Source organism: Simochromis diagramma, unplaced genomic scaffold (assembly GCF_900408965.1).
Source record: "Simochromis diagramma unplaced genomic scaffold, fSimDia1.1 OVJJ01000055.1, whole genome shotgun sequence".
Lineage (NCBI taxonomy): Eukaryota > Metazoa > Chordata > Actinopteri > Cichliformes > Cichlidae > Simochromis > Simochromis diagramma.
This window is the reverse complement of record NW_024387070.1, coordinates 403,227-420,644: the sequence shown is the minus strand read 5'-3', so window position 1 is coordinate 420,644 and position 17,418 is coordinate 403,227. Positions and strand designations below refer to the sequence as shown.

The window sequence follows — 17,418 nt, the reverse complement described above, 5'->3', positions numbered from 1 at the left end:
TCTTTTCCTTTCTGGGCCATGCTGTCACAGGCTAAGCTCCCGGAACACGAGTTTGTCAGTTTAAATAAAGTTTATCCGTCAGTGCTGAGCTCATGTTCAGGACGAAGGTCCAGCCTGAAGCCAGCGTGCTGAGAGGTGTGTGTACTGCGGTCAGGTGTGTGTGTGTGTGTGTGTGTGTGAGGAGCGATGATGTGAGCGAGCAGCAATGTGACGGTAACACGAGGAAGCTAAAAACGGCGCTCGTCTTCGTCGCTGAGGCGTTAATGAATCAGACCCCGGTGCTACAAGAAGAATAACACAGCTTTATTAAAATTGATTTTGGCTACATTTATTCGAGCATGGAAATTAAAAATGAAAAATCATAAAACATTTCAGGAATTCCTTCATCGTCTTCACCAGTCTTTCATCACCTCTTTAGTGGGATGAATAAAGTGGATTTTTTTAAAAATACAGTGTTTTCACCAGAAGCTTCGTATCCAAAGTTCCCCAAATTTAAAATTTCCAGTAGTTTGGAAAAAACAAAGAAAGCAACAAGAAAAGCTCCAGAGTTTTGCTCCGATCATTTTACTAAAATAGATGTTTGTGAGGAACTCTAATACTGTACACTACAGTATGAAATAAATAAAATTAGGAAATATAAAATGAGTCACATAAATAAAATGGCAAACTCTCAAATTAAAAACAAAAGTAATACTGACAGAAATACTGAGGTGAACAGAAACACAGAAAATTGCACAAACGTGTAAACTAAGAAACTGACGCCTTGCTACGCTAACACTGACGCATCGGACAGGTAAGCTCGTCACTTTAATACTGAAGCAGAGGACAGGTGGCGCTGTACAGGGATGGCACAGGTGAAAGGTTTGCATATAATAAGGCTTTCTCTGGAGAAAATTCAACACACTCAGAGGGCTCTGCCTTTCATTTTCATTTCCTCTGCGCTTTAAGACTCCACGTTTTATTTTGAAAATCACACAGGTTTAAATGTTCCTCCACGTAAAAAAACAAATCAGGAGGCCCAAAGTCATGTGGTTAGTTGGCAAAATAATAAAGTCGAATAAAAAATAAAAACATCACAGTAAAAGGAGATAAAATACGACAATAACACTGACAGGAAGTGGCCGAGTGTTCGAGGCTGTATACCCTCTTTTTTTCTTTTTCTTTTATTTTGTAGTGATTCAGGGAGTGGAGTGCAATTTCCTGAAGTGAGGTTCGAACACAACAACACACCGAAAGTTAAGAACATCATAGCACCACACAGCTTTTAGGCCTTTATAATACTGTACATTAAAAACAGCTTCATTTCATTATAGTGATACTCATTACGACTTCTTCTTCTTCTTTTGTTTTTTGCATAATGTGGATTTTTAAACGGTCCCACAAGCTTCAGGGGGGACGCTGATGGGGTCGAGTCTCCGCTCAGGGACTGACGGAGGTTACCTGGGGCGTGGAGACGTTTTAAAAGTTAAACGTTAACACTGATATTAACAATAATAGATCCCAGTGTTATTCAGACTTCCTGTGGACCCGCCTCTCCGTTTGGGCTCATCAAACCAAACTCATGACCTTTGACTCATCAGGTTCAGGCTATGATTTTTTCTCTTCAGCTCTGTAGCCAGGCTGACAAAAAGTCAGAGCTCTTTTGAGCCAACCATCCTTTTAACGTTAACCAGTAATGACTTCATGAACTTCTTCACAAATAAAATTTTTATCATTAGAGAAAAAATTATCAGTAATCATCCCACAGATGTAATATTATCTACAGCTACTCTTAGTACCATTGATGTTAAGTTAGACTCTTTTTCTCCAATTGATCTTTCTGAGTTAACTTTAATAATTACTTCCTCCAAACCATCAACGTGTCTTTTAGACCCCATTCCTACAAAACTGCTCAAAGAAGTCCTGCCATTAATTAATGCTTCGATCTTAAATATGATCAACCTATCTCTAATGATCGGCTATGTACCACAGGCCTTCAAGCTGGCTGTAGTTAAACCTTTACTCAAAAAGCATCTCTGGACCCAGCAGTCTTAGCTAATTATAGGCCAATCTCAAACCTTCCTTTCATATCAAACATCCTTGAAAGAGTAGTTTGTCAAACAGTTAACAGATCATCTGCAGAGGAATGGTTTATTTGAAGAGTTTCAGTCAGGTTTCAGAGCTCATCACAGCACAGAAACAGCTTTAGTGAAGGTTACAAATGATCTTCTTATGGCCTCTGACAGTGGACTCATCTCTGTGCTTGTCCCGCTAGACCTCAGTGCAGCGTTCGATACTGTCGACCATAATATCCTATTAGAGCGATTAGAACATGCTGTAGGTATTACAGGTACTGTGCTGCAGTGGTTTGTATCATATCTATCTAATAGACTACAATTTGTGCATGTAAATGGAGAGTCCTCTTCACACACTGAGGTTAATTATGGAGTTCCACAGGGTTCAGTGCTAGGACCAATTCTGTTTACATTATACATGCTTCCCTTAGGCAGCATCATTAGAAGACATAGCATACATTTACACTGCTATGCAGCTGACACCCAGCTCTATCTGTCCACGAAGCCAGATAACACACACCAATGAGTTAAACTGCAGGAATGTCTTAAAGACATAAAGACCTGGATGGCTGCTAACTTTCTGCTTCTTAATTCAGATCAAACTGAGGTTATTGTACTCGGCCCTGAAAATCTTAGAAATATGGTATCTAAGCAGATTCTTACTCTGGATGGCATTACATTGGCCTCCAGTAATGCTGTGAGGAACCTTGGAGTCATTTTTGACCAGGATACACCCATCAACGCACATATTAAACAAATATGTAAGACTGCTTTCTTCCATTTGCGCAACATCTCTAAAGTTAGAAATATCCTGTCTCAGAGTGACGCTGAAAAACTAGTTCATGCATTTATTACTTCCAGGCTGGACGACTGTAATTCATTATTATCAGGATGTCCAAAAAACTCCCTGAAAAGCCTTCAGCTAATCCAAAATGTTGCAGCAAGAGTGCTGACAGGGACTAGAAAGAGAGAGCAGATTTCTCCTGTTTTGGCTTCCCTTCATTGGCTTCCTGTTAAATCCAGAATTGAATTCAAAATCCTGCTCCTCACATACAAGGTCTTAAATAATCAGGCCCCATCTTATCTTAATGACCTTGTAGTACCATATCACCCTATTAGAGCACTTCGCTCTCACACTGCAGGCCTACTTGTTGTTCCTAGAGTATTTAAAAGTAGAATGGGAGGCAGAGCCTTCAGTTTTCAGGCCCCTCTTCTGTGGAACCAGCTTCCAGTTTGGATTCAGGAGACAGACACTATCTCTACTTTTAAGATCAGGCTTCAAACTTTCCTTTTTGCTAAAGCATATAGTTAGGGCTGGACCAGGTGACCCTGGATCCTCCCTTAGTTATGCTGCAATAATCGTAGGCTGCCGGGGATTCCCATGATGCATTGAGTTTTTCCTTTCCAGTCACCTTCTTCACTCACTATGTGTTAACAGACCTCTCTGCATTGAATCATATCTGTTATTAACCTCTGTCTCTCTTCCACAGCATGTCTTTATCCTGTCTTCCTTCTCTCACCCCAACCAATCACAGCAGATGGCCCCGCCCCTCCCTGAGCCTGGTTCTGCGGGTTTCTTCCTGTTAAAAGGGAGTTTTTCCTTCCCACTGTCGCCAAAGTACTTGCTCATAGGTGGTCATATGACTGTTGGGTTTTTCTCTGTATCTATGAAGCGCCTTGAGGAGACTTTTGTTGTGATTTGGCGCTATATAAATAAAATTGAATTGAATTGATTCCAAAGATTTACCCTCAAACGCTTAAAATCATACAAAATAATGTTACTAGCATCATTATTTCATTCACATAAAACCTCCCACAGGTCTGAATGTGTGTTTAGGTATCATGGTGATGAAAACAAGCTAACCTAGCAAAATCGAGCAGGGATCATTAACGACCACGCGTATATGACGGTACGCCTCAAAGACCACACCTGGTGTTCAAAGAACTACAACTTGAACCTGCTCTTCATTCCACAGAGTCCCTAATTAGACCGAGACCATTGCTAACCCTAACACGTCATTCAGAGTTGCTACGGTTGCTGTTAGTGTCTTTAGTAAATGGTGTTCTGCTACAACAAAACTGGTTTCTCAGTAGGTCTCAAGGTAAACCTGTCTTCTCTTGGATTCACAAACACAATAATAAAAAAATACTTCTGTACTGTACAGGCTTGCTTGTCCGATTTGAGTAGAAGCTTTTTGGGCTCTATTTTCAGTGTTTTTACTTAAAGGTTGAAAACTAGTGCCTTGGGGTCTTGGGGTTTTGCCCCAAGATCTAAAAATCTATCAATCAAATCTAACATCAGCTCAGCAGAAACCTTAAGCTTCAGGGTTTGAGAGCTTCAGACTGAACTGCCGAGGTTCAAAGTTTGGCCTTTCTGGCTGTGAAACTATCCCAGCACTTTAGCAACCGGCAGAACTTAAACTTTAAAATGTTAAAGAAACAGGCCTCCATTAAGAAAAGGTGTCAACAAACACTTTGAAGGAGAAAATAATCAGACTGAACCTGATAAATCAGAGGCCACGAGTTTTGTTAATAATACTAAGTTAACTGCACATTACAGCCTTTTTAAAATCATTTATGTTTTCGGTCGGCTGAACGTGAACAAAGCTGAATCAGACCATAAACACATTTGTGACCCATCAGTCTCAGCAGGAAGTCTAAAGTAAACACTAATTTGGTGTGAGAAGATGACCGCCATCCCCTCCGGCCCTCATCTTCCTTTCAGCCCCTCATAAAGCAGCAGCTGCATCGAGCCAGCGTCCCAAAGCTTTTGTTGCTCCTCATCAGTCCTCCTGGTCTGACCTGCCGTCTGTTTTCCCTTCTCGTGAACTCTCGTCCATCAGCAGCGGCGAGCCTTTACCCTCAGCGTCCCCCATCAAGTCCATCTGGCTCCTGCTGTCGCCCTCCTGCTCCTCCTCTCCTTTTCTGAAACTTCCCTCCTGCCGCTCTGTCACCTCCTCAGACATCTTGCCGTCCATTTCCCTCTCCTCCCGTCCTACTCCTCCCTCACCGCTGACCCTCAGCATCGCACTGCTGCCATCCTCCTGCTGGTCCTCTGGGTCCGAGTATCCAAGGGGCCCCAGCCCCTGGAGGTAGCCCCTCATCAGCAGCTCGGTGGGCTCCAGCCCTGCAACTGCAACGCCTCCTCCGCCTCCCTTGTCCCTGGCCTCCCTCTCGGCCGCCTCACGCTCCTCGGCCTCCCTCTTGCAGTATGAGTAGCGGTGGTTCATGTGCTGCGAGTACGAGCCCGAATGCGAAAAGCGCTTGCCGCACTTGTCGCACTGGTAGGGCTTCTCTCCAGAGTGCAGGCGTGAGTGCTCGATCAGGTGGTGCTTGTGTTTGAAGGCCTTCTTACAGATCTGACACTGATGGGGACGTTTACCTGCAGAAACACAATGGAGGGTGGGACACAGTCAGGACGGACACAGCTGGACACGGAGACACACAGCAGAGTGAATCAGCACATGACAGACAGCTGCAAACCCAACGAAGGAACAAGAAACTCTGAACAGCTACAGACACCGAGGACGTACAAACACTACAAAGAACCAGGAAACATTTGTGTTTCCAAGGTTTTCCAACTGCATGAAGACCTGGAAACTGTCTGGACTCTGTGGATGGTGTTTATTAATTAATCAGGTAAGAAGATTTTAGACTTTATTTTGAAGTCTGGCCTAAACTCAGGCGCAGCTCCACCTTTATGGAACCAGATGTTAATTATCTTTGGGCCACATCTGGTCCACAGCACAACAGCTGTAACTGGGCATGAAATGCAGTAACTAATCCAGACTAGGCTGAATGAAATGTGGGCGTGTTAAAAATGAAATAAAAAAAAATGAAAAATGGAAGTGATGTTGTCCATTTATCAACCTGTCTGCTGATTATTTCCACGGTTTATCACTTCAGCTCTGATCTACATGGAAAACTCTCACGTGTTTTTTCATAAAGAGACATAAATCTACAGCTGGACCAGAAAAAAAATCTCTTAACTCAAAGACACAGCTGAAACAATCACCAATCAGAAGACTGAACTACAGATCTTTGAAATCTGTGCGGTGATTGGCTGACGGTAAAAAACAAAAACAACAAAACAACAAAAACATGACAGGTTTGAACTAAAATCTTCAACTCATCCTTTTAACATTTCATCACACCCTCGGTGTCTGTCTGTTGCCATAACAACAATGAGGCATGCTTGAGACACCACGAGGTAACGCGAACCTTCATCGGCCTGCGGTGAGCTGCGATGACATCACAGCTCCGGATTTAAATTTAAGGAGGGGCAGGAACCCTAACAGCTGTAACAGCTCCCAACACACACACACACACACACACACACACACACACACACACACAGAGCTGGTTTACTACGACTGTACAGGCGGAAATTTCTTATGTCTGAACAGGATGCTTCAGCTGCTGCCAACTGGCAGGCTGAATGCTGCCCAATCACACGTCCCACGCACACATGCACCAAAAACATGGCTTTACCCCGACACACACACACACACACACACACACACACACACACACACACACACACACACACACATCATAGCCACAAATAGACCCGGAGCGCCTGTAACATCCACCATAGCTGGCATTCTGACACACACGCACACACGCACACACACTGCGGCAGAAATAACTGAGACGGTAGATTCCTGCTTCGAGTGTTGGAGGTGGGAGGGAAACATGAGGGTGATGCAACTGAGTGAAAGACATGAAGGTAGAGCAGGTCTGAGTCTGTGAGGACGGCACACAGGTAAGATCAACCAAACTCCAATATTAGCACAAACACGCAGGTTTGACTTCCTGTATCAATGGGAACAACAAAGACGTGTTCTCATGTTCAGCTTTTGTTCTATCACATGTCAGAGGAATGCAAACAACACATGATTATCATTCCGTGAGCCCCCAACTCCCAAATCATAAACCCCACTTTACTGTAACACCAGGACAAGCAGCGAATCTGACGACAGGAAGCATCAGTCTGACGTCCGTCAATGAAAAATTACTATTTAATATTAAATAATAAAATCATGAGAACGACGAGAAAACAAAAAACACAAGTAAAATCAAGATGAATGTGAGTGTTCAAGAACAGAAAACTAGTCATTACCATGTGTTACTACCTTTGATAACGAGCAGCTGAAAGGAGGCTCCATGAAATGCTGTAAATATGCTGCATGTTAATGGGTCATTAAGTGGAAGTGATGTGGGTTAATGTGTGAGGCAGGACATGAACCAAACTTCATTTAAAAAGCACTGATTTTATCTCCAGAGCAGTGAGAAAATGACAAACTGAGCTGACGCCGTGCAGCCAGAGTCGTCTGAGGGCGTGGCTCTGCTTAACGCCACAGATTACCTTTATCCGTGACGCAGCGAAAGGCGTGAAGATGAGACACCAAACTAGTGAAACACTGACTTTATTCAGGACATGCTGGGGGGTCGTTTAGGATTTTGATTTGGATCAGAAGAGTCCTGCAGAGAAATCTCATGAAAGCATTAAACCCCACAATGCTGCAGTCTTACTGAAGCCTCCACATTCATCACATTTCAGCCTCTCGGCTCCTGCGGGGCGACTCGGTAAACTGGGACGCTTTAATAAGAACAGTGTTTGCTGCTTCACCTTTCCTGCTGTGGTGTTATCATAAGTTGTTTGTTTCCAGTTTAAAAATGGAAAAAAAATGGACCATCTCTCGGCTGTAATTAATATTTCCTTTTGATCTTCACACAGTCATGCAAACATGCACTCCTCCTCCTCTCTCAGTGTGAATGAGGTGCTGCTGATATTTGGGGCGCTGAATGTTTTTGTACTGCTCTCTGTATTAAAGGCTGCCTACCCCCCGCTGAAAAGAAAGGCGCATGTTAAAGGCCACGGCCTGCAGAGAACAAAAGAGAGAAGCAGAGCTACGAGTGGGGAGCTACGTGAGGAAACAGAAGAGTGAGGACAGAGGAAATAAGGAGGCATTGGGTGGGTAAAAAGAAGTGTCCAAGTGTTATATATACCTGTGTGCTCATATTTGTGTCTTAGGAGGGAACTGGTCTTCTGGAATGTTTTGTCGCACAAGTCACACGCGTACATACCACTTTCAGTCTTCTTAATCTTCTTCCTGGAGAGCAGCGAATCGCTGTCTGTCAGGTCGTCCAGGCCTGACAGATAGTCCGCCGTGCCGTCCAGCAGCTCCCCCTGAGACAGAGACAGAGCTTCAGTACCCCGATAATCCCACACCTGTCGGTCTCGCGCCACGAGACTCCCCCCCACCGCCTCTGTGATCCCAAGTCTGGACAGGGCTTAAAGGCCCAACCCGGTAAGTCCCCCTCACCCAGGAGACTCGGAGAAAGAGGGGTGTGTTTACAGATAACAGCTGACAGCAGGTGAGCTGAGGTCAGAGGTTTACCATGAGACCGGAACAAAGCGCTGACCATCATTTTTAGTTTCAATTTCAGGAACTTTCCCAAAAAGTCCACGCAGCTGCTTTCATACAAATCATCCAAGAGTCAGCGGTGACCGGCGCTTCAAGGGGCGGGACTTATGAGCTGTTTACCTTTGGTGCTGCTGACAAACGGTATTTATGATGGCACAGTGAAAAACTCTCAGCATTTCACTAAATCCAGATTTGATCTGTGATTTGTTTTCAGGAGATGAACTTCCCTTCTTTACAGGAAGTGAAGTTTTCCTTTAAAGGGCAAAAAATTCTGAATCTGGAGGTGTTTTGTGGAACCAGCCTCTTTTTCTCTGGCATAATTCCACACTTTGCATTTTTAAAAATACTCAGACATGAAACCTGGAAAACTCTGACTACTTTCAGTCGGAGCAAACACATCCCGCCCCATAATGAGACCAGGTAAATGTAGACGCCACAGTGGAAACGCTGAAGCTCAGCTCATAGGTCCCGTGGCAGGGAGACCCTTTAAAATTCTCCACGCTCAGCACTGGCTGGGTCAACAATACTTTTAACACATCACTATACAGACAGCTGTAAGCCCCAAGCCCAACAAACAATCCCTTTATCCAACTTCTGTGCTGTGGAGCAAACACGTTATCATGATCAAAGCTAACGGAGTTGACGGCGGGTTTGGACTGCCAGCCGCCATGTTGTGTGATGGAGACGACAAAAGCCCTGAAAACTAGCAGCCACCTGTTGTCTTTGCTGTTATCTGTCCAACCATGAGCCATGCACGGCCAGTTTGCAGGTTTTCAGTGCAACACACTCCAGTCTGAGCAGGTCAGGGTTACCAAAACCTGGGAATACTGACCCTCCATGGCTCCTGGCTGGCTTTGTTTAGAGGAAAGAACAAACAAAACAAAACGCATTGCCCTTACTTTACATGATTTTTACCTGGAAGCCTGGTTTCCGCTGGTACTTTCTCCTCTGCTGCATTTCAGCGAATGTGGTTGCCCCAGTGGCGTAGGTGTAGGCCATGTGAGGCAGGAAGCTCATGGGGTCAAGACCTGGGTAGGGCCTGAGGCCTGGGATGGTCGCTTGGGCAGGAGTCATGAAGGTGTGTGGGGGAAATGCTCCGTGAGGTGGAAGGGAGGTGTAGACAGGTCCGCCAGCAAAGGCATTAATCCCAAAGATGGGACTGGTGCTTTTCTCCAGTTGGTGAATAGCATTCCCTCCACTATCAGATCCCAGCACCTCCTTCTTAATGTTGACCAAATCAAAGGGCCCAGATACCTGCTCTCGCCCCAAAGCCTCCCCGTTGTGCTCTCTGATTAAACCATTGGGTCTGGGCCGCTTCTCTCCGGCGGAGGCGCGCTTCTGCGCCATGTGTTTGGGTAGCGACAGATCCAGCGGTGTGTCCCCGCGGGCTTCCTCCGAGTTCAGGCTGTTCGGAGTGTAAGAGCTACTCTGAGAGTGTTTGGAGGAAGTCGAGGAAAGGTTAAGGGGTGATGGAGTGTTGCTTCTCAAGTGGTCCAATGATTCTAGTGGTTTTTGCCCTGCTGTTTGCCGGCTGGTTGTAAACTGGTGGGAGGACTCGCAAAAGCCATTAGTGAAGCCTCGGTGTAAATCTGTAGCTGGAAGTGACATTGGAGACCGGTTCAATCTGTGGTTGACTTCTGGTCCACTGCAGTCAGGAGGTGGTGACCTTTTACCGTGGTGGTTTTGGCTCTTCCACTGGGCAAACCACTCCTTGACAAACTCTTGAGGGAGGCCAACGGCAACTGAGATTTTGAGCAGTTCCTCTGAGTTGGGCTCAGTGTTCATGGCGAAATAAGCTTTGAGCAACGACACGTGATCCTTGAAGGGGCTGACGGGGCTGGTGGCTCGGTCGTTGCTGGAGACCTCGGAGGACATCCCTCCCTGGTGGCCAGCGGGACAGCCGTCTGCCGGTTGCAGGACGGCTTTTATTTCCTCGTTCATTTTGCACAGGTAGCGCTCATGTTGGTGCAGGGGGATTGGCCCGGGGAAGGTCTCCTTGCAGTATTGGCAGGAGAATGGCAGGAACTGGTTCTGGTTTTCATGTTTCTTTTCCTCACTGCTGAGATCCACAGAATGGCTTGGTTTCTCCTTAACATCCTCTTGCCTCTTAGACTCGTCGATCAGACTCTTGGCCTCATTGACCTTCTCCAGTGTGTAATCTATGATGCTCTTGGTAGGACTGCCGTTGCCCGTCACCAGGAAACCACCCTGAGTTGCCTTGGTCTCCTCCATCTGGGCACCTAACTCCTTCATGTAGGACCTGAGCTTGTCTTCAGGGCTTCCATCCATTTTTTGCCTGTACACCGTGTTGTCCACAATCTGGAGCACCTTCTGCACCTCGCTCAGGTTGTTGCCAAGGGATCTCACGTAGCCCAGCATTTGGAGGTCCAGCCCAATGCCTCCCAGATGTTGAAGGGGACTCTGGGAGGAGTTGTGAAAACCCAAGGGGCTCCCCCCCCGCCCGTTCAGGTAGACCCCGGGTCCCCCAAACGCATGCTGTGAGGCCATCAATAGCCGGTAGTCGTTGAAGTCCATCGGCTCAGGTTTTATGTCCAGCTGACGTGGCTGGTCTTGCTGCCCCAGCGGGCGCCCGTTTTCAAGTTTGTGGCGAAGCTGGGCCAGGGCGGGGCTTCCAGGTGATGAGGTTGTAGAGCTGGGGGAGGAGCCGAGTTTGCCACCATTTCCATTGCGTACTCTTCCATTGAGGGCAATCAGGCCAATGCACTTTTTGCTGCTGATGTGGGAACTGTAGGAGCCGGAGTGGGAGAAGCGCTTCTTACAGTTGGAGCATTCATATGGCTTCTCACCTGAAACACAGCCCAACGTCTGGATTACTTCTCAGCCCACAAACGTGCTCTATAGTTTAACGTCAGATATTTACTTAAAACATCATCATTCGTCCACAGTTAGTCACCAGTGTGAGCTTTACACCTTTGATCCAGAATTGGAGGTGGTGCTTTTCCTCCTTCAACACCAGCAAAGTGTATGTTATCCATTCACCATCTCAGCTGCTGACGTCCAGGATTAACTATGAACTGACCCTCTGGCACATCTTTTAGCTAACGTGTCCCCCACTGTTATTCAGAGCTCATAATATCGGTTCATTCGCTGATTAAAACAATTCAACAACGATAACCAGCAACTGTCTGAATAGTTGTTTGTTTGCTGACTAACAAAAATTGAAATGAACAAACAGATCAGCAGCGAGATTTTGGAGGCGGTCCAGATGTTCTATTTTAGGAAGGTTTTCTTTTTAACAACTTTTTTTTTAATGAGGTGCTTTATGAGTATACTTCACATTACTATGTATGATACAGTAACTGACGCTTTGGGTTTTGGTTTTAATAATCAAATCAATGGAAAAATCAGTGGATGAATCTTCAATAAAAATAGAAACCATCATGATGAAAATGTTCCTTTTTTGGAGCTGAACTGCTTCGTGATCAGATATGAAGATGGGAAGTGAAACTGTTGACTGTCAGATGTATTAATACTGTGGCTAAAGCAGAAGCCAGACAGTCAGATGTGGAAACACAATCAGCGTTTTATCAGAGTCGATGTAAACGCGCGGAGGACCGGATCAGACCCGTGTCTGCGGAAAGTTTCAGCTCTGATCCGGCCCTCAGAACTCCACTCACCGCTGTGAATACGAAGATGCTCCTTCAGGTGGTGCTTGTACTTGAAGGCTTTTCCACACTCGCTGCATTTGAACTTGCGGTTTCCAGTTCCTTCAGCAAGCAGTGGTGGCTGCAGAGAGAAAAACAGATTTGAAGTGATGGAGGAGGAGTGGGAGTCGCTGCAGAGAGGGAGCACGAGCTAACGGGGAATTTAATAGTATTTAGTGAAGCAGATCTGATAGGCATTCTGAGAAACGGCGTGGGTGGCGCTGTGCAGAGGTAACACTTTCTGGTGGAGGTGCATTCCCAACATTTGAAATGCAAATACAGAGATAAACAAACACAAACAGTCGGGGAGCGTCCTCCCCCCTCTGCTGAGTGGGAGCTCAAATCCTTTCGTCTCACATGCAGATGATCGGTGAAGGAAACACAAACCTGAAGACTTGTTTCTGTCGTCTACAGCAGAGAAAACAGCTTCAAGTAAACGCTCTACTCTCTGCTCTGATCTGCACTCATTCACCATGAGTTCAACCCCAGAGGAGACTCCACAAATGCAGGAAAGCAGATCTCCTGGGATCCAGCAGGGAACCTCTGCCAGGACCTCGTTATTCCAACATGAACCAGCTTGTCCCAGTCCCTCACATGCAAACACAAACGTTTTTGTTTAAACTGAAATTACCGCTGAAAGAAATTACATGCTTTGAATCACCAACAAAACTTCTTAACCACCGTCGTTAATGATCACGTCTTTGTCTGCAAATCTTACCTGTTTGGACTCAAATCAAACAGAACCTGCACGAGGTCCATCCTAACCAAACACTGCTGCTCCCAGCATCCACCCACCCATTCATCCATCCATCCACCCTCCCACCCATCCACCTGTCCACCCATCCACGCAGGAACTGAGGACTGGTTAAACTGGATGAAAGTGGGCTTGGGCAGTTTGTGCTGACTGAGCACTGTCATGTGTTCCTTATCACACTGTCATGCAGTGAAGATTAATTATATATATATATATATATATATATATATATATATAACTGCATTAGTGTGGCCACTGCTTGAAGCAGCCACATCACGGCAAGAAGCAAACAGCTGTGAGTGTTTGTGCTGCATACTCAGGAGCGGTCCCGGGTGTGCGAGCACAGCCTGAACAGCTGTGAGGCCGTGCCATACAGATGTTTTACCGCAGCACTCAGCAGCACAGTAGAAAGCCTGTGAACAATGATTACTGAGTGAGGCGCTGCTGTCGGGGGCAAACCGTGAAGACTGAACAGACAGATCTGCTTCCTCCTCACCGACGCACACATGCCTGTTCTCTCTTTAACAGTTTAACTCAGGAAGTACACAAATAAACGGCCACTTAGAGGATTATGAGTCTTCAATCCAGCAGGGAGAAGACCATCTGGTGCTGGTTAAGGCTGGTGGAGGGGGGGTCAGGTATGAAAGCTATTTGTGCTTCTGTGAGGAGACCCGAGGTCTAAACTCAGGAAATCTCATTACGATCACAGCATAATTGGAAAATTGAATGACTCAGTGCTTAGTTGCCGACTCTAATGTGAGTTTTTGATCATGAGGGCCAGCAAACAGGCGTGTGCAGGAAACATTTAACACCAGCTTATGATTAGATTACTGTGTGACACCCTGCCTGCCACCGAGGCTGCCCGAGCATCAGAGGAAGGCCGTGAATCTAATCGGTTCCAGCAGCAGCAGCTGATGTGGAGTCTGATGGCCGGAGGAAGTCAACGCACTCACACCTCCCACGCACGGCACAGAGAGAAACACCCAGAACGGAGGTGGTCAATAATGGAGCGACTGGGCAGACTGGAAGAACTGGGAGGAACTTCATTCATGTGTTAGACAGCAGGAAGCCACGTGGATCTCTCACCCTTCTAAACAAACAGAATGAGGCGGCGTTCCTCAGGGCTCCGTCTGCGGTCCTCTGCTCCTTTTGACGCAGCTTAAATTTCCAGCCTTGGTGTATTTTTATCTGTTTTTACCCTGCAGGGACCACAGCCGCTGATTAATTACTAATCTGAGTCATCGCATGTACTGATGGAGTTCCCCGAGCCTCCCTCCTCCGCTGCTCAGCATCCACAGCTGATGCAGTGCAGTGTCAGCACCTGACGGCAGCTTCTTCTCTGATCACTGCAGTTTTCTGTCTGTTAGTGAAGCCAGCGTGGAGTCAGTCCTAACGTTTGAAGACTGTGTCTTTATGGATTTCATACTGGAACTCCTGTGATAGACTTTTAAATAAAGGTTTAAATGGATGTAATAGGTGTGCGTTACCTGGTCTCTGGCAGGCTTGTGCGTGGTCATGTGACGGTCCAGTTGAGCACGGTGGCCGAAAGTTTCGGCGCACAGCGGGCAGGGGAAGCTCTCCTCGTTCTTCTCGTGACGGTACTTGATGTGTTCCTTCAGAGACGTCAGGCGCTTGTAGCCGCGGTCACAGTACGGACACGTGAGCAGCTGGGCGAAGTCATCCTGCGTGTCGGGTCCCAGGTCTGTAGGTCAGAAGTCAGGAAAGAGACAATGTGCTTAACCCTTTATTTAGACAGAAAAGTCACATGACCGAAGCTCCCAACTGTTTTGAACTTCGAGATGATTTTACAGTCAAAATGATGAGTCTGGGATTGAAGGTCACAGAAACACACATCATACTAAAGGTCGCGGTCGGAGTGGCACCAGTGAAATCTGAATCTTCTATAATCTCGTTAACAAGCCAGCTTGTTGACTTCTCTCTACAAAGCTTCAGAGTCACATGTTTGAGCTGCCAGCTTTTTGACTAATAATCTCTTTAAAAATGATTAATCGATTTGTAATGCTCAGTTTGTCTTCTCGGTCTCTCACCGTGCTCGCTCTCATCCTGCCCCGTGGCCTCAGGCGTGCCCAGGCGCGTCACCTCGTCTGGGGCTTCTGGATAAATGACGGCAGTGTCGCTGCGCTGCAGGTACTCAGCGATGCACGCAGATTGACTGTCGCCGTCCTCCAGTTTACGCTTCAGAAAGTACTCGTCCAGCTCAGGGATGCCCTCTAGTTGCTTCCCTGGATGCAGGGACAAAGCTCGTCCGGTCAGAGGACCAATCATTACACTGCAACCTCAGAGGACCCAGGATTGAGCCCTGAGGGACTCCTAAACTAACATTGCTGGGTCCTCTGACCGCCCATTGACCATTATGACCCGGGATGTCGTTTACTTCCTCTAAAGTTACGACAACAGCGAAGGAACCAACTGAAGTCAGCCTGCTGTAGGCCACGCCCACACCAATAAGCAATCCCACAGTTTGTATTAATTACTCAGGAAATTATGTGAAAGACAAAAATTCAGCAGGACATTTTACATTACGCTTTTAATTACGATCGCTAATTATCATTAGTCATTATCATTAATTAGCTTTAATTACTCAAATAAATAAAGATGAAGAAAGACAAAAAATATTATCCCAAAGAGCCGTACAGTAAAGTTAAGTAAAGAATGTATAAAAAACAAAGGAGCAAAGTATGGAGACGGAGCTAAAAATAAAATGAGACAAATATAAATAAAACCTCTTCTGACGGCGATGACGCTGATGGGTGACGATTGATCGTGTGTGATCTCACCTGCACTGTTTTCCACAGCGTGAGGAGACGCCTCCGGGCCCACGGCTTCGTACTCGTCCGTCCCCCCGTCTGTCCAAACACAACACAGGAGCACATCATTTACCCTGCTCTTCCTCTGATGGAGGCTGGTCCCTTCCTCCTGTATCCTCCCGAGTCATGGGTATCATTTAGCTATTCAACCCCCCCGACACTAATAACAGCAACTACAAACAACTATAAAAATATTCATGACAAAAACAGTGAGAAAATGAGAAGCAGAAACCGAACGTGAGACCAGATTTAAAATCAAACAGAAAAACTACAAAACACTTAAACATGGCCCAAAACACCGCACGCTGACCTCTGACCTCACCAACTCACAGGTGACCACGTGACTCACCGATGCGTCTCCAGGCGTGGGGGTCCTGGAACCCATCTCCGCTCTCGGCGCTCTCCTGGTCACGGTGGGACAGCAGGGCGTGGCCGACCCGGGGCGACGCCTCCAGAGCGGGCACGCCTGCCGGACTGCCCTCCTCCTCGTCCGCTCCTGCGCCACCTCCTCCGAAACTGTCCTCGTCATCGGTGTCTGAGGTAGTTTCCACAACGTTCTCATAGTTTAGCACTGAAACACAAAAGAAGAGGGAGTGACCTCTGACCTTAGTGTGTTTGTAAACACGGCGTATGTTCTTTAACAAGTGTTAAACAGGAAGTGAGAATCGGGTGTCCGTGATTGGTCTGCAGTTGTTCTGCGCTCTGATGTGAGCGGCCACACTGCGCTGACATCATGGGAACGGGTTAATCTGGCTCTGATGGCGTTTCCTGCGGCAGGCGGCGGCGGGTTCCCACAGAGCGCAGATCCTCCTCCAGCTACACGCAGATTAGCCCGTTCATAATATGATCTTTGTCTGCAGCCTCCCGGACAACTGCACAACAGGTGCAGATGAAAAAGCACGACGGAGAAATCTGCTGACCCGGGCTGAATACCAAGGACGGGGGGGGGGGGTGTTAACCCTCTGTGATCAAACAGGCTTGCTGTGTGGTCCCAGGACACGTTAGACATCAGACACAGGCCCCGCCCACACATTCTTTCACTCCAAAGGCAGAAAACACAATAGCAGAGTGTGTGTGTGTGTGTGTGTGTGTGTATGAGATTGGGTGCACACAATCAATCGATCACTAACCAGGATCATCTAATCAATAGGACAGGGGTGTCCCCAGGACTCTTAACTGGGGGACCCCGGTGGGGGGGGGGGTGGATTCAAACAAAGTCTGTGTAAGCTGGCTCAGCTGTTAGTGTCTGAGGGGGAGGGGCGGGGCAACAAACCGTGACTGCAGCTTCATGCTCCTCTGGGTCAGAATATAAACACCAGCGTGTGAAGGAATCCCCCAATCACAGCCCGGCCTGCTATCAGTCTGTGGACAGTCCACAGGATATGCTCACGTCTATCTTTAGACCCTCATTCAGCACATCAGCAGTACCAGCCAGGTATGTGCACACCTGGACACGAATAATACTTGTATGAATGAGGTGCCATCACATCCATATCCATGAATACATATCTAAACACAGGAGAGCCAAAAGTATCTGGACAGTCACACTCTATATTAGGCCCAGTGTGTCCATATACTTTTAGTTTTTACCTGATTTCCATTCTAAACTTTCATCTGCAGTGTTAAACATGTGTGTGTGTTTTCTATCTCCTCAATAATAGCTTATCATCATCAGTGATGCAGAAT

General features: G+C 46.6%; 1 protein-coding gene across 5 annotated transcripts in view; it reads right to left on the bottom strand.

Moving 5' to 3' along the window:
• Window positions 1-4,319: 4,319 nt before the first annotated feature.
• Window positions 4,320-17,418, bottom strand: part of zeb2a (zinc finger E-box binding homeobox 2a) — a 36,759-nt gene continuing 23,660 nt past the window's right edge. For 4 of the 5 annotated variants that reach the window (XM_040045332.1, XM_040045333.1, XM_040045331.1 and 1 more), the window contains 8 exons: window positions 16,082-16,303; window positions 15,703-15,771; window positions 14,953-15,147; window positions 14,392-14,606; window positions 12,124-12,232; window positions 9,401-11,292; window positions 8,067-8,247; window positions 4,320-5,436 (listed from right to left, as the gene is read on the bottom strand). In XM_040045332.1, the coding sequence (XP_039901266.1) occupies window positions 4,838-5,436; window positions 8,067-8,247; window positions 9,401-11,292; window positions 12,124-12,232; window positions 14,392-14,606; window positions 14,953-15,147; window positions 15,703-15,771; window positions 16,082-16,303 (3,482 nt within the window). In that variant the 3' untranslated portion in view covers window positions 4,320-4,837. The remainder of the gene's footprint in view (window positions 5,437-8,066; window positions 8,248-9,400; window positions 11,293-12,123; window positions 12,233-14,391; window positions 14,607-14,952; window positions 15,148-15,702; window positions 15,772-16,081; window positions 16,304-17,418) is intronic. The other variant, XM_040045335.1, reaches the window with a different exon arrangement.